We start from the raw sequence: 24,191 nt of genomic DNA, 5'->3' as shown, positions 1-24,191 counted from the left end.
CAAGCCAGAATCTAACCTAAGGGGAAGAAATTAAATGCGCAGCAGCAACTTTTCGCTAAAAAGCAAGCAGCCGTAAGGAAGAAAAGGAGCATTTTAAGAAAATGACATCTTAAAGAAGAAGATTTTATTTTTGGATTTCACACCAAACTTTGGAACAAAGTTGGGTTTTTAAAAAATAATTATTATTTTGTGCAGATTTTTCTAAGAACACTGAGTCATTCTTACCTGCATGTAAAATCTTTTACATATATATATATTTTTAAAGGAAGAAAATCGGGAAGAAAAATAGCATGTGGACCACCTAGCAGAAGGCAACACCGAAGCATCCCTTGCAGCGAGAGGGACGTAGGCTCTGGATGCATATAATTTCGAGGGACTGCATTTTTTTTCCACCGGGCTTATGAGATAGCAAGAGAGGCAGGCGAGTCACCGCGAATTACTTCTGTCTCCCCTCACCACCACCTCCTCTCCTGAGGGCTCCTGCAACTCTCGCCCCAGCAGCCCAGCTCGGAGGGGACATGGGAACGCGCGGCGCCCCCCATGCCTGAGGCCGGGCGGTCGCGGGGCTCTCTGCGGGAAGCGCTTCCCTCCCGGGGCTCGCCGTCCATGTGCCCGCAGCCGGCGGGGCCTGAAGTCGGCATGAATTTCGGCGTGGTCTTCGCGTTCGTCCTCTCCCTGCCCCTGGCCCGTATGGAGGTGAGTTTCCGTCGCCGGCAGCGGGCGGTGCTGCCGAGCTGCGAGCCCCGGAGCGGGCGGGGGGGAGCCCGGCGGCGGCGCCTCTCGGCCCGCAGGTGCGGCGGGGTGACGCCCGGGGGTGGCGGGGGGGCAGCGGAGCGGAGCGGAGCGGCGGGGGCGAGGAGCCCGGGGCGGGCGGCGGCTCTCCTGAGCCTTGCTGAGGGGAGGGCTCGGCGCTAATGGCGGGCAGAGCCGCCCGCCCCCGTGTGCGTCCCGGGCTGGAGCCAGCGCCAGGCTGGTGCGGGAGAGCAGTCCCAGGTTGCTGCTGGGGAGCCCTGCGGAGCCCGCAGCCTCCTGCCCCGCCGGCTTTGCCCACCGGCTGCCACCCCGGGGCGCAGCACCAGCCGGCGGCTGCGCCCAGCCTCTCACCCCCTCCGGTTATTTTGGCATCACAGTGGCGTGCCTGGGGCAGGGACCCAAGCCTGGTTAGTTGCCACCTCCAGAAAAACGCACTGGGTGAAGCACAACTGGGCATCGCCAAGGTCCTGGTGGGAAAAGGGCAGGGGGGCTTTCAAAGGGGCGAGGAAGGGGACAGCGTGGCTGGAGACACTGTTGCTGGGGTGGCACAGTAGTTCGGTAAGGTGTGTTTCTAGCTGGGAAGAGGCTAGAGATGAGTGTCCTGCAGCCCTCCTGCATGCTCTCCTCGGGGGGAGGCTGGGCACAGGGTGGAGGCCAGGTGGTGGATTTGGCTGATGTACATACACCAGCCCTCTTTGGTTTCCCCACATGAAAACCAGAGCCTCTTTCTCCCCTGAGCCATGATTGAGGAATAGGAGCCCCTAACCCCCAAATCCTTTGACCTCTGCTGCCCCGTTTTATCAACTGATGGTGAGCAGATTGAGAGGATCAGAAAGCCCCTCACACGTTTACCCACAGTGCTCGGTTACTGCTTCAGCTCCATCCAAAGTGACTCTACCCATGGGTTATATCTGCAGCTTAGGGACTGTCAGGGGCAGGATATATCCTTCTACCAAGACTTTCCTCCCTTTACATAATTTCTTTCTCTTCCTTCCTCATTTTGAGGCAGCCCCTCTTGTGGGCGGCAGGGAAGGGGTTGGGTACGAACCATCACATCACCTCCTTATGGGCCCATTTTGCCCTTGCCCAAGCCGCAAAGGGAAGCAGTTAGAACTGTGGGCTGCCCAGTGGTTATGTTTGTTTTGGGCAGATGATGGTATTTCCTCTGTGGGTGGCTCAGATCTCTTTCTCCTGTGCAACGTGAAACATCAGCTATGGTTGGCGCTGGGGAAGGGTGAAGATGGAAGTGTCTGATCCCAGGAGGCTGTTATTCTGTGCTGGAATCCCATTAAAAGACTGCACAGCTCTATGACAGCCTAGTAGGGTTAGAGTTTGGGAATTGCGGCTCTGGGTTTCTTGAGAGGAATTGCACTATTCATCATTTTATGACCAGAGAACCAAGTAGGTTTCTGCTTGGGTAGATACTTCTGCCTGCAGCTGGTCCCCACATCCACTTTGAGGGCACTGTGTTCTGCACCAGATGCATACCATACAACTCCTACCAGGTTGCTGAGCCATAGTCATCCTCTGAAAGGGGCTTACACCTCCTCCCCAGCCCTGCAGGAGAAGGTGCGTGGGGAACGGCAGTTCACACTGATCAGCAGAGGCCTGAACCAGGAGATGGAACCTCCTGAGTCCCTTTCCCTCTTCGATCACACCCATCTGGAGCTGGAGGGCCCTGGAGCTCTTCCAGCAGGAGGGAGTATGCACCTCAGAGGGAAGGTATTTGCAGTTTGGGAAGCGAGGATGCTAAACCCATTTGCATTTGCCCTGAGGGCTGTAATAGTTGCCTTGCAACATTTACAGAGTTGGGCTGAGCCCAGTGTGGTTGTGCTGGGGTGAAGCCCCACTGTCAGGGCTTTCTGGAATTCCCAAGGAATGGGGTGCAGCCAGGCGCTTGCTTGTAATCTCAGCCCAGCTCCGCATCACATCTTCCTGGTGCAAGGCTCCTGGGCTCTTCCCGAGTCTTCTTAGCATGAGGTGGTGACAAGGACAAAGCAGTGGAAGGCGGGGTGGATGACATGTCTGGGGTGAGTGAGCTCGTGGAAGGAGCCAGGCGAGTCGTCCCTGCCTCCTCCTCACCATCAGCTGATGTGCAGCAGCAGGGGGGAATGACAGTGGTTCCTGCGCTGTTTCCAGTGCTGCCGGCACCCAGCTGGTCCTGGGGGTGGGAATGCCTCCAGCCCTCCAGGGGAGGTGTGGGAGGTGTGTGGAGGAGCAGGGTGGGGCAGCGGAGTCCCCCTTGAAATGGGAAAAGGGTGCATAAGTCTGGATGTATTTTAAGAACGTGGGCTAGATCAAACGTTAAGTTTGATTCTTTTAAGGGGGGAAAATGTAAGCCGCTGTCCCACGTGGAAGGGGCTCGTGTGAGGAGGGTTGTGCCTGTTGTGGGTGAGGCGTGTGTGGGTGTCAGGGTCCCCTGTAGCCAGGAGTGGTGCTGGGAGGGTGGAAGCCCTGTGCCAGGGGAACAAGAGCCTCCGGGGTCCAGCGGGCCTGTGGCAGGTGCTGCCAGTCTTGCTGTCTGCCAGGGAATGCAGCAGAGTCTCCCCTCAGGGTCCTCACATCAGCTTCAGAGGGAATTAAAAAGTGCTGTTTGTTTGGGTTTTCTTTTTTGCCTGGTTGATCATTCAAGACCCCGCTGCCAAGATCGCTTGCCATGGTCTCTGTGGAGGTTCTCAGGAAAGTCCTCCTGTCCTGGGTAGAGGAGCAGATAGCTGAGTGTTTCCCTGCCCTGGGCTAGTGGTGCTGCTACCCTTCTGGAATTCTGTGTGCAGTCACACATAGATGTGTAGACACACCATCCAAAAAAAAGAGGACCGGAGGAGTCCTCACCTTGGGAGTGTCCTTGGCTGGTTTCTTTGAGCCCTGAGGGTCTGCCTTCCGTGCCACTTGCACAATCCTTGCTCCCTCCTCCTCTGTATCTGCTGTGCTACCAAGAAAGACACACCTTCCAGCAAGACTCTGAAACCCGTGCCTGTGAATAGCTGGAGGAAGGGCTGGAGCGCAGCCCTGCATATTCCCTGTGTCGCCTCGGCAGCAGCTGGTCACAAGGGGACCTTTCAGCAGCCCTGGTGCTCAGATCATCTATTTGCAGAAAGCCGCAGAGGCAGTGGATGGTGAGGTTAGGGAGGAGGCTGATTTTGGGGAGCAGGGACAGGGGGTCTATCATGTTTGCAGGGTTTGCAGCAGCCAAACAGCACTGCTGACGTCTGGGAGGGAGGCAAAGCTGACGTGCCCAGAGGCCCCGGCGTCACAACCATGGCGCAGAGCGGCTGCCGGGCAGGCAGGGCCCCTGCCCAGGTGCTCTGCTGCCTGGGCTCAGGTGTGCCCTGGATCTCGCCCCCCAGGTGCCAGCAGCCAGGAGAAGGGGACGGCATGTTGCTGCTGGGGACTGGCGGAGTGAGGAGTGCCCCTGTGGCTCAGGGGAGAGCCAGGCACTGCGTGCAGAAGGACAGAGGGAGGGAAGAATAAACTTACTTTCTTCTAGGAATTCAGGGCCTCGCAGGAATACAAGGCCAGGCCTTGGGGCTCTTGACAGCCAGCCAGGAGTCCATTGAGACAAAAGTCTTCTTTGATCTGCCGCACAGTTAAAAAAGGAGATTGTTAACCTGTGTTAGACAAATAACTCGAGAGGAGCTGCAAAGCAGAAACAGCACCAGCTGCTCAGGCTGCTCTGCTGAGGATCCCACCTCCTGCACTGCTTCTCTACCTTCTGACCCCATGGGATCAGGTGGAGGTGGCTGGTGGACCTCTGCTTCCCTGTGTCCCGTTCCCACCAAGGGCCTTGGTGTGTGCGGTGCCCTGATTTCAGAGCTTCCCTGGCACAGGGCTGGGATGGGGGGCAAAGACATGGCTGTTCCAAATCACAGACCCCAAAGGGAGCAAGGAAGAGCCATGCAGCTCAGGTCTGCCTGGCTGCTCTTAGGCCAGCCTCTGACACGGCTCTGCAGCATAAGAGGAAAATAAGGAGCTTCACAGGCTTGCAGTTGTCACTGGCAGAGCTCACAGACCCCGGAGAGGAGGACAGGATTATGAGCCATGTGGGCTGGCGATACACCACAGCCATGCTGATAGTATCTGCAACAAGAAAAAATCTGCGCCTAAAACTGCTGCTGTGGGCAGAGAGGGGAGCTTATTCCCACAGGCAATCTCCAGCAATCCATCTCTTGAGGGCTTGTATTTGCAGTCCCTGGCTCATGTCTGTTCCCCCTGCTCAGTTAGCAAGGTGACACCTACCAGCACGCCTCCAAAGTCACCAAGCCTCGTAACACCTGCCCACGCTCTCCCCTAGCGAGTGCCGAAGTTTAAAATAAAGTTCCATTTCCTACATGTATTAAGTGTCAGGAAGGACCAAGGGCATCCGTGCAAGGCAGCATTTGTACACAAATGTGTTTGGCTGACAGGTGCAAACATTAAAAGCCTGCAATTTCACCGCTCAGTGCTGAGCTCTGGCTGCAAGTACTGGGAATTGCAAATGATCCCTTTTCCCGTAAACGCCGTGTGTGTGTGTTGCGAGGAAGGGAAGCGCTGCAGAGCCTCTCCAGCACTGGGCTGTTGGTCCTACTCTTCCTCACGCAGCAGGAGTTGTCAGAAGGCATCTTCATTTCACAGCTACTCAGTGATCCCTGAATTATACAAGTCTCTCTCTGGCTGTGCATTCATCACTGACACTGCTTCCCTCTCCATCTGAGACTGAGGAAGTAATGCCCGGGGATGTAAAATCTGCTTTTTGCTGCAGGCAGACAGCCAGCTCTGTGGTGAGATGTGACAGTGACAGGGACAGAGAGGCTCGATCTGACTTGAGCTCTCTGGTGGATCTGGCTGCGGAGGTTTAAGACACGTTAGTGTTGTCTGCTCTGCAGCTATCCTGGGAGGCTTCTGCCCGTGCCTTGGGCTGCAGCAGCCTTCAAGCCACCATGTCCTAGTTTAAGTTATAGTCTTAGAGGCTGGGCTAGCAGGGCTGAGGAGGGAGCACTGTTAGTGGAAGCGAAGGGCGGGTGGCCAAGTGACAGGCACGTCTGGGAGGTTGCCAGGTTCAAGCAGCCATGCAAAAGTGGCTGCAGGTTTGGGCTAAAGCCCTCAAGCTTTAAAAGCCGACATTTAACCACCTGCCCGGCAGTTTCCCTCGACTCCAAGTGGAAGAGAAATGAGGGCAGACAGGGAGGGAATAGCTGTGTGCTGGAAGGACCACACACATGCGACCAACTGCCCATAAAACCCCACAGGAAAATCCCTGCGTTTCACAAGCGCACGAGCCAAGTCCTCCTCTCAGTTACAGGGGCATGTGTAGGGCTGCGTCTCAGCACCCGGCTGAAAGAGCAGCTTTTCCGCATGAGTAGCCCTGAAAGAAGAGAGCTAGGAGCTAAGCAAACACTTTGGCCAGTACTTTCCCCTGTCTCTTTTTCTAGTCTTTCGGAAGTATGTTCTAATCAGCGCTTGCTTTCCCACACTGCTCCTTTGTAGTCGCGTTAAGTGCTGACACTGTGGCCCACTCAAGTCTGGTGGCAGGGTAAAATTCCCAAGAGATTGATGGTGCTGCACCTGCCCGCACAAACCCTTAACTTGACCCATTGTCTGATGCCTATAAACCTGCGTACTTAAGGTTTTTTGGCACTGGGGTGCAATGACATCCAAGCTCCCATGTGTTTTCTTTATCCAAATCAGCTCCTCAGCCCACCTCAAACAGCCTTTCATGTCCTCCCTGCAGCATTTGTGGTTTCACCGTAGGCTCACGCTGGAGCAGCTTCAGCTGTGAAGGTCAATCTTCCTCTCCACCCCCCCACCTCTCTTCTTTTTTTTTTTAAGAGTATGCAAATGATGGATAATATTGGGCCGCTGTGGTTTGAAAAACACGCGCACGCACACGCACATCCACACGATATCTGACAAAGCCCGTGAGGGAGTTTCATAACAGAGGGAAATATTGGGAAGGTTTTATCTGATAGCATAAGGGAAGTCTGTTAAAACGCCTTTACTGCGGGCAGCAGGAACGAGAGGCCACCTGGAGAAGTCATACAGCACCGGAGAAGGAAGCCTTGCTGGCTGCTTGCATGGCTTTTGGGGCTCTGCTCTGTAGCCTAGGCATTTTTTTTTTGCTTTTTCAGTCTCCTGACCGCTTTTTGAGAGGCAGCAAGACAAGCTGTCTTGCTTTTGCTCAGGTTTCAGGCTCATGCCTTCATGAGGGTGCCTTTGCATTTGTCTGGTTCTATTGTGCCTCCTCTGTGCTCCTTCGATTCCCCCCACTCCCACTCCATGACACAGTATTTGCAGATCACCTCTCTAATGCTTGTTTCTCCCCTTCTTTTCTTTTTGTCATCTGGCAGGGGGACCCCATACCCGAAGACATTTACGAGATTTTGGGTGGCAGCTCAGTGCGCTCCATCAGTGACCTCCAGCGTGCCCTGCGGATAGACTCCGTAGGTAAATCTCCTCTTCACCGAACACTCCTCTATTTTTTCTTAACTCTTTAGGGGAGAGGGAGGGGATATTCTGTTTTCCAGCAGGCACACTATCAACAGACCTCATTGTAAATATAGGAACCACTCAGGAGCCCAAACTTGGCTATTTACAGACCTAGCCCCCCTGAAACCAGTGGGAGTTGGGCAACTAGATGCATTTTTAGCTCTCTTCCTAACTGCCTAGTCTATCAAGGGACACAGGCTTTCAAAAATAATAAGAGATGGGCAAGGTGAGTGCAAGGAACTGAGGTCAGCACTTTTTACCCTGGAAGATCCACAGTCAGCAGGGCTTGAACTAGCCAAAGATAAGTTTAGGAGGTGGAGAAATGGGAGGTGGAAATATAATGATAGAAGAGGACAGGGCTGAGTGGGTTCAGGTTTAGCACCCACAAAAGGCCCTGGGCTCTCAGAGGCTCTCAAGTCGGGAGCAACAGAGCCCATGTCCGTAGGTGCGATACGGGACAGGGGCTTAGTCAGGGCGTCGCCGCTTCACCTCCTGCTCCTGGATCGCAGCTCCGGGGGCTGCGATGCCTGGGGTCACTTGGCTGGGGCTGAGGGCAGCGAGCAGCGGGAGCGGCAAAGCGTGGAGGGGTCGGCACGTGTGGGAATTGGAGCACGCGCCGCCGCCGCTGGGCTGGCCCAGGAATTTATTTATAAACGGTCTCTTCAGAGCAAATTCCTTTCTATTCTAACTCTGCTCCCGCCCGTCGTCCCCCAGCCCCCCCAGCTCGCCTTCTCTCTCGTGTTTTGTCTGTTTGGAGCTTTGTAATCCTTGCCGAGACACTATCTACGGGGGAACAGAATTTCCTGCTTTTGTTTCCTATGCCAGTCCAACCACTGGCGCAGTCTCAAAAGCATTCCCGCTGCCTTTCAAAACGGCCCTGGAGGGGCAGGGGGGGGAAAGCGAAGGGGAGGGCACCAGCTGCGTTCAGCTATTGTTTGCCTTAGAAAGAGGCGACGAGGCTCCCCACCACCACCACGGCCGCTCCCTGCCCTCACCAGCTCCCTCCTCCTCATCCACGAGCCACACAATGGGGCAACTTCCAAAATTAGCTGTGCTGGATTGTCCCAGGCTGGTCCCCCCGCCTCAAGCCTCTTCAGTGCTGACCCGGGGTGTAGAAGGACAACCTGGGGGAGGGAAGGACCCAGTTTTCAATAGGAGATTTGTTTCAAGTCAACAGTTGTTGCTATTTTTTTTTCCTCTCCTCTCATCAATTCAACCTCTGCACAAAAGGCAGCCCCCACCCTCGTTTGATAAAATGCCAGGCGGCACAGGATGAAGGAGTGGGGAAGGAGCCACTGAGAAGATGCGTGCAGTCTGTCATGTCCCGTTGTCTAAGGAACAGATACATCTATATCACGGTTACTAACCACTCTCACAGTGAAGAAACAGAATGTGCTTCTCTTATTGGCCTGAAAAGCCCAGGGGTATGGGAGAAGGCTGCAGAGCTTTCTGTCACTGGTTCCACCTCATGTCCCAGATGGGAAAGGCTGGTCAGGGTAACAGAAAACGGTCCAGTGAAGCTGTATCTTTGTTATACCCTGTGACTCTCAGATAGTGACTGAGGGGCATCACCATTTGCTTGCCCTGTGTAGAATTACTGTATTAGCAAATAATGGTATTAGCAAAATAATCCCAAAGCAACTGGAGCTATTCCCTGTGCTCTCTGCACACCCTCTACGTGTCACAGCTGCTGCCCTCCTCTGACTGCACAGGGAGCCAGGATTAGACAGCTCCAGGAGGCGGATGAGCTATTGCTCTCCTGACCTTAGATGCTACTGTAGACCCAACAACAGAGGTGTGTAGAGTCAGAGTCATCTCCCTTAACTGTGGCTGCCTGCAAAGCAAGCATGACCATCTAAGCCAGTCATCCAGACACCCTCTCTAACCCCTGGCTAACTATATGCCCTTCTAGAGCACGATCCATCAGATCTCAGATTTTGGGTGTCTGCCTCAGGGCAAGATGAATGGCATCTTATAATTGATCACAGCTCTCTAGCCACTTTAAAGGGTTTCTGTCTGTCCACCTCATCTGTAGATGTTGACTGCACAGGCAAATGATTCCTACCTCACCAACGCAGCCTCTGTGCACTCACTCCAAATCCTCCAGCAGTTGCCTCAGAGCTGATCCCCACTTCCCCTTATACGAGGGTTGTGCTAGGGCAGGACTGAGGAAGAGGGATGGGACATGATAGGTATGGGAAGTCTGTTCCACTGCTCATCTGATAAACAGAGATCTTCCACTGGCCCCAAATTCCCTTTAAGAAAATTGCTCCCTTGATGCTGACGTCCATTCAGCTTCCTTCAGCTGCTAAAGCAGGTCTGAGAAGGAAAGAGCCGTGGCTGGGTGGGAGCTGTCTCTGAGCGCGGCCATTGTCCGGAGCTCAGGAGGGGCTGCGCGTTGGAGTGCTCCGTGGGGACTGCGGGCATTTCTCTATTCAGCGCTTCCTATGGGAAAAAGCAGTGGGGTGGGAGGGAACTGCTCAGGGCTGGCCTGAATGCTTTCTGCCTTCCTCTCCCATTGCTGACTGAGCTACCTCCAGGTCCTGCAGCTTACCTTAGGGTAGGATAGAGGAAAAGCCATTTCAACTTTATTTTTCTGTTCTTGTGTCATAAAACTGACTTTAACCTAGAGCAGTTGCGGTAGGTTGGGGAGAGAAAGCAAATACCCCACCTCCCACCCATCATCCTCTTCACCTGCCCCCTCATGCCCCAGCTCTCCCAGTCCCAAGCCATCCCAGCAAGGCACCTCAGTGTTATATACCAAACATTCTGCTGATCCCATCCAGTCTTTGATGCTTCTTGTTGTATCCTGGTCTCAGCCAGCTGATCTGAATCCCCCTGTTACTCCTGTCTGACACCAGAAAGCGCTGCTGTAGGCCTTGTCACTCTTGATCTGGAGTTTTCCACTCCCAGGCCTGACCGGGACACCTCTTTCATGATAGGCTTGTTGCTCTGAGCTGCCTAGTCTGAGCCAGGAGCAAACCTAGAGTCCCCGTGCTCCAGCACAGCTGTGACCTTGCTGGTGGATTTACACCTAGCACCATGTACTGGGGCCGTGGCTTGTCCCACATCTCTGCTCTCTGCCTGATGAGCAGAGCAGAAGAGGCTGCTGTCTTCTCCTGCCTCTACCTGGTGCTATGAGGTCACGTCTTTGCCTTTGCAGAGGAGGATAGCTCGAACCTGGACCTGAATGCAACTCAGCCCGGTCAAAACCCTGTGGCCCTGTCTCGAGAGCGACGAAGCCTAGGTGAGCCGGGGGTGTTGCACCTTGTGATTGTTGGAGCACTCGTCTGAGAAGCTGTGGTGGGTGCAGATGCATGTCTGAGATATACATGTGTGGGGGTAGAGGTTATGGTGCACATGGATATGTGGGCAGATGAGAAGGAAGGTCTGGGCCTTGCATAGAAGCTGGATGTTACACTCCAGGAGGGCAGGAGAGCGAGTCTGGAGCTCTGTAAGCTGCTCTGCTTTAAATCCACTTGGTGCTGATTTGCTCTGAAGAAGTGTCATCTTCTGCCCAGGACTGCCGCTGCAGTGAGAAGCATCTTTTTACTGTGGGCTCCTCCACAGGGTGCAGCAGGGAGGGAGCTGGAGGGCTGGGAGAAAGAGAAGGAACATGTGTGTGTGTGAGAGCTGTGTGGGGTCTTTCTCTCCCAGTAGAGGTGGCTGCAGAAGGCTGGTAACAGCTGCAAAGCCTGTTTCATCTGCCCTTCTTCTCTTGGCCCTCCATAGATGCTCTGGCAGCAGCAGAGCCAGCTGTCCTGGCGGAGTGCAAGACGCGGGAGGTGGTCTTTGAAATCTCCCGCAACATGGTGGACAGCACCAACGCCAACTTTGTGGTGTGGCCGCCCTGCGTGGAGGTGCAGCGCTGCTCCGGCTGTTGCAACAACCGCAACGTGCAGTGTCGCCCCACTCAGATCCGCGTCCGGCACGTCCAGGTAAGGGAGATGCCTCCCGCTGCTCCCTCCTCCCGCAGCCCACCTCCATCCTAGCCCCCAAAACCAAAACCACAGCGGGTCCTGGGTGCAAGGCCCACACTGCTGCCTCACACCCCCTCTGCAGTCACGTCTCCTGCGTTAGCCACGCAGCGCTGGAGCCTCTGGCATGGGCTGATGTCTGCGCTGGCTGCTCGGAGCGCTGGTGCTGTCCAGCAGCTGGGGACTGTCACTGTCGCAGAGCTACAGGGCACCGTCCCCAGCTGCAGCTCCACTCCACGGCTATTCCTGTGCCTGGAGGTGGCCTTGGCTGCTGTGTTAGAGTAGAAGAAACAGGACACTTTCATCATGGGAACTGGTTTTGATGCAAAAAGAGGAGGGCTGGGAGTGTCAGTGCTCCATCCCCACGCTGCTGCCACAGCTTCTTCCCAAGACACACACCAGAGCAGCTTCTTCTCTTTCTCAGCCCCACAGTTACCTCTTGACCCACTCCAGCGGCAGCAGACACCTGACGGCTAACCTCTTGCTCTGATCCTGCCCTCCTCACAGCCACCAGCGATCTCCTCGCAGCTTCCTCCCAGACAGCTTGTTTAAAAATAATACTCATCCCGTACTAAACCTCTGCCTGAGTCGTAAGAGACTCCCCCAGGCAGGAGGCAGAGGTTGGCTGGGAGAAGTTGTATTCACACAGCCCTCTTTATCAGGAAATTCCTTTCTCAGAAAAGCCAAGCCAAATGAGGGAAAAATGGAGGGGAACAGGAGTTGTTTTTCTGGAAAAAAACAAGTGAGAGGTCAAAAGCCAGCCTGAAAAAGTGACCTGGAAATGGTTTCTTTGAGGACAGAGGTCTCTCTATTGTTTGGCTGGAAGTGTTTGTCTAGTGAGCAGCGTGTGGTCTGAAGCGTGTGGAGTGGGCTTTCAAGGAAAGATAAACAGCCTGGCTGCTTCTGCGCTGCCTGAGGGATGCTGCTGGGGGCAGTGGGTTTAGAGGAATTCGATCCCAGACGCGCGGCTGAGCAAGTATTTTTAGCTTGCAGAGCACTTCAGGGACCGCGGTCTTGTTAGATAAGCTGAGTGGGGTCAGGCCCGGCTGCTCCTGGAGCGGGAGGATGCCTTAGGAAGCGGGTGCCCTGCGGTGGGATGTGGAGCCCTGAGTCTCCTCTGAGTCAGCACTAGCGGAGAGTCCGAGGGAATTTCCAGAGCGCCGCCTTCCCCGCAGAACACAGAGCTGAGGGCTTCAGCCCTGCCAGTCATTAAAGAGCTTGAGACAAATTCAGACAGGCCTCAGCAGCCCTGGCGAGGCTGTGTTTGCTTGCATTGGGCCCGAGTTTTTCTCCTTTTGCCCTTCCTGTAGCATCCTGTGGGAATTAATTCTGGCTGCCCCCAGGTCTCCGCCATCACAGTCTGTCAGAAACAGGTCAGCATCTTCTGCACGTCCCATGTTTCTGTCTGTGGTCAACCTGTCAACCTGCTTCAGCAGCGGCAGTAGTTAGGAACCGAGGAAACAACCAGTCACATCTGAACTTGCCTGGTCTAGGTCTGCTCTGCTGCTGTGTACAGAACAGCTGCCATACACACCACCCATGAACTTGAACCGTGCTCTATAAACTGCCTTCTGAACCTTCAGGAAGAAAACCTGTACTGAAGCATACCGACACTGATTATTTTTACAGAGTGGGAGCTACAGCTGTATTCATCTCTGTGCCTCTCTCTTCCAAACAGGTGAACAAAATCGAATTTGTCCAGAGGAAGCCCAAATTCAAAAAAGTCGTTGTGCCTTTGGAGGACCATGTGCAGTGTCGGTGCGAAGCCGTGTCCCGTCAGCCCCCCCGGAGCAGCCGGCCAGGGACACGTGAACAGAGACGTAAGGGTCTTGGTGTTAGTAGAGCAGAGGGAGGGGTGAGAACGGAGGCTGGGAAGAGGGGAAAGAGCTGGTTTAAATCTGCTTGACTCCAGCGAATCCCATGGGCCTTCACTGGTTTGTACCAGCCAAGGGACGTCTGCCTGCCAGCAAGGGGATGGAACCGAAGGGAGTGAAGGAGGGGAAGGTGAGAGGTGAAGGGAAGGGACAAGGGGACAAGGGAGAGGGCAGAGACTGTGGAGAACAGGGGATGAGGGACAGAAGAACGGAAGAAGGAGGCCTTCTGGCCCTCCTGTTGCAGAGTTCTTTGTTGATAATGGGTGAGGAAAGATATTTCAACATGACCCGGCTGTCCCTCGCTGTACAGACACTCTCCCCTCTGTTTGGCAGGTTCGTCACCGTCCTTCACCACAGCCGCTGCGTCACAGAGGCAGCGAGTACGCCGGCCGCCGGCACAGAAGAGGAAACATAAGAAGTACAAGCATGTCAACGATAAGAAAGTGCTGAAAGAAATCCTCGTAGCATAGAAGTGCTGGCAGGGGAGAGAGAGCACAAGGCAGGTAACAGCAAGCTGCTTTTCTAGTCGGGAGCAACGCTCTCCCGGGACACGGTTCTGCCTGAGCAGCTCAGACACTTTGCACAGCACCAGCTGCTCATTCAGTGTGGGGCTACTGCAGGGCCTGGGCGTCATAAAACCAGGGCTGAAGGGGAAGGACTAGGCTGGGACCCAAGGCATGCACTTTATTTATGGCTTTAGGGTTCTTCATAGAGGTGGAAGGATTGTGCTGCAACCCTACTTGCTCTTGGGCCTGCCCTCTCTGCCTCTCCTTCCAGGCAGAGAGTGAGCCTGACTTCTCTCTGCACCTAAATCCACTCGGGGTCCATATAATTAATCTCTTCTGTGAAACAACTCCTGTTCTCCTTTCTCTATTGATTCTCCGTTGAAAGCAGAGAATTATTGTTGCTCTGGGGATCCCTTTTCTTTTTATTTCATTAGATGAGTTGGCAGAAAGACTGAAAAGAAAAGCAGCAATGCTTTTGGTTCGTCTTTCTCCTAGCGGGAAGCCTGTGTGCATAAGAAAGGTCATACCAGGGGAAAGGAGAACTGGAATCTCTGGCAAGAGATCTGGACTTTGTCAGTCCAGGGCCTGATTCTTCTCTCCCTGACTTGTGTAAACAGGAGTAATTCCTTTGTCATCAGAAGAATTTCACTGCTACAAGGGAAAGGAAAATAAGCCCCAGTGCCCCGTGAGAGAGGGGAAGGTGCAGAAAAGAAAGACTAGCCAGGACATAGACCTGGGGGGCTGAATTTAGAGAGAGGTGGCACAGCCTACACAGGGAAAGCCCCGTCCTGTGACTCAGCAATTCCAGCCCATCAAACCAGCCCGGGCTGTTCTCTTCCCATCTGCTTCCCCTCACCTCGGGAGAGGGGGACAAGGGGCTTCCATGACATGTCAGGAGCTGGGGATGAGGGGCACCGGTCAAGTGTCGTGGGATTAGCATTCCCACGCTTAGCATGACGAGGGCTCCGATTATCCCAGGATCCTCCTGGCCAGCCCAAGGTTCCCAGGGCAGAAGTAATGCAAACTCATGCAAATCTCAGCTCCGTTCAGGGGAAAAAATAGAGAAGGTCAAAAGCCCTCCGCGGCTTCTAATCCGGCACTTGGACGTGAACATTTCCAGAGGAGAAAATGGGAGAGGAGGGGAGTAGCAGGAGGAGTGGGTTACATATTCTAATGCAGTGTCTGTTTTTGTTTTGCTTCCAGGTTTATTTAATATATTTGCTGTATTGCCCCCATGGGGTCCTTGGAGTGATAACTTTTCCTCTTTGTTCATCTGCCTCGACGTCTGATTCAGACAGCAAATGGTGCTTCCCTTTCCATCAGTGGACCTTCTCCCACCAAAGCCTCTCCTTTCTTTCATTTATTAGCATAATTTTAAAGTTTTACACACACACACACAAAAAAAGAACAAACATAACCTATATATATATATATATATCAGAAAAGAACAAAGTACAAATAAAACCATGAACCCCAACAGCCGCAACATGCAACAAGGACAAGGACAATGCCTTCCCTGCTCCAGAGGACAGGATGGGAAACGTGAAAAGAAAAGTGGGTCTAATTTCTTCCGAAGGGAGGAGAAAAACAAATGGACAGAGGGTGGAAGGGGAGTATTCTCCCTTCCTCTCGTGTTTTTCGTAAGGCTGGGGGGCCCGTCTGAGATCAACACTTGCACCGGACCTACATTTTGAAAACAGGCATATCTCAGATCGCGAGTGGCAACCAGTGATGGAAAATGCACTAAGGACTTTTATCTCCCTACCTGGACAGATATATATATTTTTAATGTGCGTGTGTATATTTTATTTTAAAAAAGAAAAACCAAAACCACTAAGATATACAACATCTCGGGGAACAGAACAACAAGAACAAAAACCCACCACAAAACAAAACAAAGAAGCCAAATGCATTCCCCTGCCCCTTTCCCCTCCTGCTCCTGGTGCTGACTGGAAGGTGTTTAGATCATGGGGAAGGAGCAGAGGGTGGCAGAATCGTCTCCACACCCCTGGCCCCTGCCAAGAGGAGCCTCTTTGCACATGCTGGTGGAGAATTCAACTTTCCAGGCTCGGACTCTGATTATTTTTTAACTTCGCTCTGTATGTGTGTGCGTGTATATCTGTGTATATGTGTATATATATATACGTATGCGTGCGTGTGTGTATGTGTATTTATACATGCATATATAAATATATATATATATATGTTCTTAAATGGATTTCATTCCCCAGTGGCAGGAAGCTCAGAGGCATGTGCGTGCATCGGCGTTGTTGGGCTGGCAGAAAAGCCCAGTGTTACTGCAACGTGCCTGCGAGGCCCAGGATGGGACAGGCAGAGACATCATCTGATCTGTCTCCGTCTTGTTGCCCTTTTCTCTCCCTCCCCACCAACCCTCCAGCACAACTTCCTTGCAGGAGGTGAAGCGGCACCACGATGAGACCAGCAACAGCCAAACTTAGAAGCATGACTTAATCTCAGTGAGCTGTCCTTGCCTGTGCTGTGGTCCTGAAAGCAGAATCATGTCATTCCCCCGAGGGTTTTAACCCCTTCACGGTATCCTGCATACCCTTCGCTGTTCTCTCTGTGCCAACGTCCCCACATGTCCCATCTTTTTTCCTCACCTTTTCTCTCTCACGTTCCTTCTGGATTTTGCCCCTTAGATGGTACCAGCCCATCTAGCTTGCGAGTTGGTCCAAGACGTAGCAGCTGTGTGTAGGTATAGAGAAAGAAATGAGGATGGTCTCTGCAGTTGGCAGCAGCCGTCTGAGACAGAGGTGAGCTCTTCTAAGTGAGGAGGACTCAGAGGACGACTGGAGGGTCAGTTGTAGAGTCCTTGCTCCAGAGGAGGGAGGGCTCTGCAGCCAGGGGCTATTTCTGCACACCCAGTACTCAGTCACTGTTAGCAGAAACGTTATGCATGAAGGGAATGTGCAGTGTCACCTTGGTGTCCTGGTGCTGTGCTGGGCACTACAGAGTTACGCATGCAGAAAATGCCTGTCTGGAGCTGGCGTGGCAGTGTTCCGCTTCCCCTCCTGCCTCCAGCTGCTGCTCCCCATGCACACATACACCCCTGTTGTGGGGCAAAGCCCCAGAGGGAGCCAGGGGAAGGGGGAGAAGCCACAACCTGAAGCTGTTACAGATCACGGAGGGATGCTGCTCTTGCATCCTGCAAGCCCAGAGCACTTCTCGCACCACTGCTGAGGCAGCACGTTGCTCCCTCCCACCATCTCCAAGCCCTCAAAGTCTTAAGACACTTTGTTTTCCTGTTCCAAAATCTGTTTCCTTTGGTTTGTAAAGATGGTGAGGTTTTATTTTAAGAATTTTTTTTTTCTTTTTTAAAAAAATGTAAGATTAATTTATACTCAGTACTGTATTTAAAGTTGTAAAAAAAAAAAAAAAAAAGGGAAACCAAACCTCTCAACATTTTCTCTTTCTTTTGTGGAGCTGAATGAAATGCAGAGGCCAAACCAGCTCACTGCAGGGTACAGCGGGATTCCCAGGGCCTCCAGTTCCGTTTTCAGGACACTTATTCTGAGATTGCAGACAGAAGCGACCAAAGCTGGGAACGTCCTGGGAGCCCACGCACAGCCCTGCCCACGGCCAGCAGGGCCGCACTTCTCCTTCCCGCCTGTCTCCCCGCGCTCGGACTGGTTTGGAGTGACTCAGGTGCTGGGACTTCATCTCAAAAATGTCCCCTGCTCCTTAGCTGCTGCGTTTGGACACCCGGCCAGAATTTCCCTGTGCTTTCATCCCATCTCCGGATTCCTCTGCTTTGAAGGGCTTGGGACAGTCGGCAGTGTTTACACTCCCAAAGCTGTACAAACAGTCGGCCCCTTCCCTCCTTAGTCACATCGTCTAGACAACGGCGGTCCTTCCCTCCCTCGGAAAGGCCTTTGCGTTTCCCTTTCCTCCCAGCAAGGGAGGTATCGCACATCTGACACTTGGGCACAAGGCTGTGGGGAGTGAAGGCAGCTGCTGCCCCATGCATCAGTTTTGGGGTCCCCTGGCACATACATAGAACCCCCAATCTGTGGCTCAGCTCCGAGGAGCACAGACCCAAGTGGGGACTCATGCTGTAGCAGCGAAGCTGGGGAGCTGGGTGCCTGAGTGTGCTCCAGGCTCGCCTCAAGGACACGCCTGGCGTGTGCCTCACTCCAGCATGGTTCATTTTGGGATGAGGGTTTGTTTTCCATGATCCTCCAAAGAGAACTGGAGTAGGGGTGAGCTCTATCTGCTCCTGAGGATGGAAAATGGGCAAAATCACAGCGAGGGTAATAATCCCATCCCTGCTCTGACTTCTTTAGGATAACACAGTGAGAAGAAGGATTTTTGGCATGAGACTTCTTTGGGCTTGAGGGCCTGTCAGCAGGGAATTTGGGGAGCAAGGGGTGCAGGGAGGGCTACAAGGCACAAGAGATGTGGGTGCATCAGCCTGGACCAGAGGCGGGAGGAAGGGTTTGGCAGGGGCCAGCACACCGCCTGGCGGTGGCGGCCCCAGGGGAGATGTGCAACCCCAGCTGCAAGCGTGCGCCTCTGCTTTGCACAGCTCAAAATGAAGTGGTGCCGAAAGAAGTCGTGGGCCCGGGCGCCTGAGCTCACACCTCAGCAGCACCACTTGCTCGCAGCTCCCTGGCGTGTGTTCAGCACAGGGCGGCGCGAGGTTCAGGAAGACAGACGCCTGCACCGCTGCCCAGGGCTGGAGCAGGTGGTTTACATCCACCCCGTAAAGCCAGGCTCGGGAAAGAAATCCCAAAATCAGCCCCAGGAGGGCTGCAGCACGCCGCCGGCAAGCATTTCCTCTGCTCAGGGGTGCCAGCTTGGCTCGCCTGATGCTACAGGTGATCTCAGAGGAACTGGGGAGCCTTGGAAGCTCTCCCTGGTTTAATTGCTCGACTGCTGCTTTACCTAAAGGCCCAGCCTCAGGATATGTTATTCATCGGGAGATTCATCTTTCGTTGGAGGGAACACAGCCAACCTTCGCAGAGAGGCTTCGGCAGTGGGTCTTCCTGCAAGAACACAGCTCCTGAAAGCAGCAGGCAGATGGGAGGGGGAACTCGTGGGCTATTTGGGTGCAAAAAGCAAGCCCTCTGTGTTTTAAAGCCAGGCTTCAGGCTTTTTAGCGTTGAGGGTTTGCAATGCTAAAGCCATTGCATGGCTAAATGAAGTGAAAAATCAGTTTGCAAGAGTTTCATCGCTGTGCCAAGGGAAACCCTTGACTCTTTGCTTATTTTATTTGCGCTCAGGAATGCAAATAGCTTAAGCTCACCCCCACGACTGGTCATGGCTTGAAGGAAGAGCCTTCTTCAGCCCAGCCATGCAGGACAGAGCCCACATGGGCATTTCCCTCCCTGGTGTGAGCCATGGTCCCCATGACAGTCAGTTTGTCCCACTGCCCAACCTGCACACACTCTGAACACGGCTGGGAGAGGGTTTGGTGGGAGCCGTTGCCATCCCATGGGACCCTGGGGTGGGATGGGGATGTGTCGGTGGTTGGCCCCGTCTCACTGTCCATGTGTGAATGCCTGATGTGCCTTGGGGGTGGAGAAGCTGGCTGTGCCAAGGCAAGGGCAGACTAAAAAGAGGGAGGAAAATATGAAGAATTTTAAAATATTTAGGAAAAAACAAAACAAAACAGAACAAAACCACAACAAAACCTCCTCACCCAAGCACGCAGCTGTTCCCCACTCGCCTCCATGCAGCCTGTGACCAAACGGTGCCATCCCCCGTACCGAGCCATGATCTGCCCGTGACCAACTGAACTTGTTAGGGGCTTGGGAATTTCCCATCTTAAAAGACATTGCGAGGAAGCCAGGCAGCCTCGGCTGTTTTCAGCTTTCATCACAAGGTTAAAGGAATGATGGAGCTCCCCAAAAAATGAGCAGAAGGAGAGTGGGAACTGGAGGGACCTCCCTGCAAGTGGTGTGGGCACTGGGTTAACGCAAGACCCCCACTCATAGTGGTGGGTCTGTGGGGCTCTTGGCAGAGAAGCCAGGAGGGTGAAGAGATCAGGATATAAATTATGGCAGAGCTCACCTACCATCCATTTTTCCTCCCCAGCCAGGCAGATACCAAACAGGACTCTCCAGTGCCATGGATGGCCTTGGGTTCACAGCAAAGGCCATAGCAAGGCTGGGAAGAAAGCTGCCTCCAGGGAAGCAAAGCCCTACTAACTCAATAAAAGAAGCTGTTTGCAAGCAATTAAGCAGAAACCCAAACATGGCAGGGAGCTGGGCAGCAGAGAGGTTTGTGGCTTGACAAGTCAACATGAATTTCAAAATGTTTGCTGTGATTTGCATTTTGCATGTGCTGCAAAAACGAGGAGCGGATAGTGCAGAGATGCTGGGTAAGCAGCTCCAGTGCAGGTCTTGCCCTGGCAGCTTTGGAAACCCCCAAGTTCCCAAATGCCCTGACCTTTGGCCCTGACCACCACCGGTCAACGCAGTCACTGAAGGCAAGCTCTGCTCCCCAAACCCAGGCCCTTCTCAGGTGTTTTCTGTGGGAGGAGAAACTATTTTTCAGGATGAATCCCAGCGCAGACCTGGGGAAGAGGAGAGGAGAAGGTGTTGACTACTGCTGTCCCTGCAGTGCAGAGCCGGCTGTGAGTGATGATGTCAGAGGAAAAAGCAAATGAAGTCAGCACAGAGAAAGCAGTGATTAATGAACCGGGGCGTAATTAATCAACCAAGGTGTGCTCCAAGAACGAAGCTCTTATTCAGACACGCATGCCTGCTTGCAGTCCAGGAAGGACACCCAGGAGATGGCTCATCAGAGAGCTCTGGCTGCCTGGTAGCCAATCTTCTCCCCCAGCAACATCAGACGCCACCTCATGTGGGTCTGGCACATACACAGCCCAGTGTACACTGAGTTGGACTAGAAGATCTCCAGAGGTCCCTTCCAAACCCAGCCATTCTGTGATTCTGTGTGATTTTGTGAAAAGCCCTGGGAGGTACCTGCAATACCACAAGCCCTGGGCTGGCTGCACGTGTCTAGGTAAAGCAGGACAGGGAACAGCCACCCCCTTAGGAGGACATGTCGCATGCTGGGGGTGCTGTGCAAAGGGGCCCGCACCATTAAAGCCTGCAGAGGGGTTGTTTAGGTGGAAAAAGTGTTTCACCATGGAAATTGTTTGTATTTCACTAATTGACTGAGGAGAGAGAAAAAGAGAGAGAGAGAGAAAAAAGACCTTCCTTCCCTCTGACAGGTTCAGGGATTTTTTCCACTAATCAAGAAGAAAAACAAAACGCTTGTGCTGGAAGGGGGAGGGGAGGAAAAGGGGGGTCTCCCTGGTGTCCCATAAACCCGGTGGCCGTGGACAAAACACCACAATCGCAGCATAGCCTTGCCCTGGAAAGTTTGAGGCAGCACTGGCTGACGGTGCGAAGGGGAACCGCACCTCTCACTGGTGGGGGACCCCGCTTTGGAGCACCCCAGCCTGGGCGAGAGGCAGCTCCCCCCGAGAAGGATGTACAAGTCCAGATGAGCCTCTCGGTCCACAACGGGCAGGACTATTTCCTGCTGGTGGTGGTGCAGGTTTGTCAGTGGGGAGGGATGGGGGATGCTCTGCTTGTCAGAGCATCCCAACAGCTTGGTCAGCCGGTCATTGTTTGCCTGGGGTCATTGCGAATGAAGCACAGCATGACTGTTGTAAAAGGATTGAAGTGGGTGCTCTTTGCATTCAGGTTTGGCTGGGGGGAGGCTTTCCTGGCTCAGCCGAGGCTGATGTGAACAGCCTGGTAATCGAATAAAGCATTTTCCCAGCATGGGCGCCTTCAACTGCGTTAAATGAAACAGAAAGGAGCAGCTGAACAGGATTTGCAGTTTTTTCCCCATGATATGAATTTTCCCTTTTCCATGGATAGTCCCACCGGGTACGCTGTGACCTATTGTTGTACTTACTTATTTACTCAGGTTTTGCTGATGGTTTCAAAGCTCGTGGCCAGGAAGGAGCAACTATGTTCTGAACACAGATGCAGAACCAAGTGCAACCCCCAAACCCAGAGCTGAACCCAATTCCCTTCCCTCCCTGCTCTAACCCAGCCATGAGAAAGTGGGATATTGGATTCCAAGTTCATCCTGTGTGTTTTTTTCCAAGCAATAGGTGAGCTGGTTGGAGTGCCTGTGGTCAATGACTTTCATCATCTTTTGGAGAGAGTGCTGGGTTGGGTGGATGGGTGTAGAAGAAGCCCTGGCAGCTCGTAGGCTTCTCAGTGCCATAGGGAGGAAGAGCAGGTGCTGATACTCCACCAGTTCCTGTGGAAGGCCAGCCAGAAATGGGGGATTTTTGGGAGCTGGAAAACATGAATATTTATGAACCTGGATTAAAAAAAAAAAAAGAAAAAGAAAAAGAAAAACACCTCTGAGGAATCTGGATGCATGTGAACACCCACCCGGGAAGCGGAGGCCCCCGGGCAGCAAATGGTGGGAGCTGGCACGGAGCTGCCATGCCCACCGCGGTGCTTTGCCTGGGCTGTGGGTGCAGCTGGGGAAGGATGTCACTGCTGCTGATGGCATCCCTGGCATTTGGGGCACCAGTGGCCACAAAGCCAAAGTGCCACAAGCTTGACATGCAGTCACCTTACACCTCTCAGCCCAGAGTCCTTTTCTTGGCCCACAATGCAGCAGAGACAGCCATTTTAGTCAGATGAGATGCAAACACCAGAGTCTGGAGGAGACCTCAAACAGCTGGGTTTTTTGGAAGCAGGAACACATATGTGCAGGTGACTCTACCTGCACAACAGGACCAGAAGCACCCAGCTGGGTCTACAGCAACCAGGAAAGCTGCTGCACTGCATGCTTCCCACCTGTGTTCTGTGGACTGGCAGGTCCCCTGGAGACCAGGACAGGACAACTTCCCTGCCAGGCCTCCCACCAAGCCATGGGTGAGGCAGGTGGGCCATGAGTCCCAAATGTGATGAGTCCTTATTGACTTGGAGTGGAAGGAAATAAGGGCCTGGTGAGACCTGGATGCCTATGGTCGTCTAGAGCTGGTACCATCTGGGATTTACTGTGGTCTAAGGGAGGGTGGAAGTGGTCACCACAGTGCTTGAATTTGGAAGAGCAACAAACTCTGCTGCTCCACAGGGCTGGTAGGACCTGGCTCCCTGGGTCACGTGTCACCAAATAGAAGAGGTCTCCGCACCAGGTTTTGGCAGTATCAGAGGTGCTTTGGGTATGGCCATCTGCATCTCAGGTCTCTAGCACTCGTATGGAGTGGCAATAGTTCCCATCCACGGGTTTGAAAATGGCCTTGAGAAGTTCATGAGGAGCTGCAGGAACCAGCTACTGAAAGTCAGCGTGAACTTGTAGAGGAGTAGGAGGGTGAAGCTGAGCCCAAGAAAGGCAAGAGTTGCTTTTTGGGAGCTTTTTCTTTCACTCCTTTCTACCCCTCACCCAAAGACCCCTCCTGCTTGCCAGGAAACTTGGTCAGGGCAAGCATTTTGCCACCTGGCTTATGCACGCACCAGTCAAGGAAACAATTCTGCAATTGAAAGAGGAAATCTCAGTCCCGGCTATTTCCAACCTCTATTGTTTGTTACTCAACTCATGCATTACACAGACCAGTAAGCAGAGCGGCAAGATTGCAACACTATGCATGTGCTTTCAGACATTTAATTTTAGCATTTCAAGAAGGATTTGTGGTATCGAGAAAGTCCAGTTCTAAGGAAAGAGGAAACCTGTGATTCTGACACTTGACTTTGACCATAAAAGGAAGCAGATCATTTGGGTGACCTAACAGGTTTAGTCATACAGGCTGTAATCTTCTGGGAGCCCAGCGAATTCCTGCTGGAGTTTTCCCATTCCCATGGACACGGTTCACTTGAGAGTCCTTGGCAGGGCCAACATCCTCGAGCAACTGGAGATTTGCTCCTCAGGTTAGGCTCCTGATCTTTGGACCTTTGCTCTGGGCAGCACAGGACTCAGGCACACCCCTTCCCAAATAATTTTGGGCTGGAATGGGCTTTGCTAGTGAGTGTCAGACCTTGATGCTGTTCTTCTACAGACCCTGGGTTATAAGGTGCTTGTCAACATGGTGTCCAGAATCTTCCCACTTTTTCCCTACACAAGGGGTCTCCTCAGCTGCACATGTAAGAGGCTGTGAAAAAGAAGTTGAATTTAAGAATTTAGTAATAAATGGAGCTCTGTATGGAGCACAGACTTTGGGCTGAGTTCAAAGTGAAGCAGCCCCCTTTGCCTTGTCCTGCACTGCGTGCTCATCTGCAGTGTGGCTTAGTCCCCTTCTGGGGAGGTGTAAAAAGGCCCTTCACATTGGGAAGAGAATTGGAATAGATGCAGGGCAGATCTTTAGATGCAGATAGATGCAGATACAGAGACAGGCCTGGGACAGTAAGGACCTGCCTCCATGCTGAGTGAAGGCAGCTTCTCTGGCAGTGACCGCAGTCCCACAGATACCCTGACCCTGTGTTGTGGGGATTTCACCACCAGAAATACACCGAAGAAATGCATATATCTACCCAAACTGCAGTGGCTTGGTGGTAATTCCCCACCCAACAACAGACAAGCCCCAGAGAAACCCCAAACCTTGCCAGCTCCTCACCCTGCCACTTGCCAGGGCAGAGGCACCAGGCACTGGGATGAGGCTGATCTCCCGCTGCACGACC

General features: G+C 53.2%; 1 protein-coding gene across 1 annotated transcript; it reads left to right on the top strand.

Annotated features, from left to right (window-relative positions):
- Positions 1-540: 540 nt before the first annotated feature.
- Positions 541-13,536, top strand: PDGFB (platelet derived growth factor subunit B; the record flags this gene model as incomplete). The annotated part of the gene is made up of 6 exons (XM_080358006.1): positions 541-696; positions 7,077-7,173; positions 10,379-10,462; positions 10,948-11,153; positions 12,871-13,012; positions 13,400-13,536. 6 exons carry the CDS (start codon positions 541-543, stop codon positions 13,534-13,536), a joined length of 822 nt encoding a protein of 273 aa, XP_080214132.1.
- Between the last annotated feature and the right edge of the window lie 10,655 nt (positions 13,537-24,191).

This window comes from Nesoenas mayeri, assembly GCF_963082525.1.
Source record: "Nesoenas mayeri genome assembly, chromosome: 1".
In the NCBI taxonomy this organism is placed as follows: domain Eukaryota; kingdom Metazoa; phylum Chordata; class Aves; order Columbiformes; family Columbidae; genus Nesoenas; species Nesoenas mayeri.
This window is presented reverse-complemented; position numbering and strand designations above follow the sequence as displayed.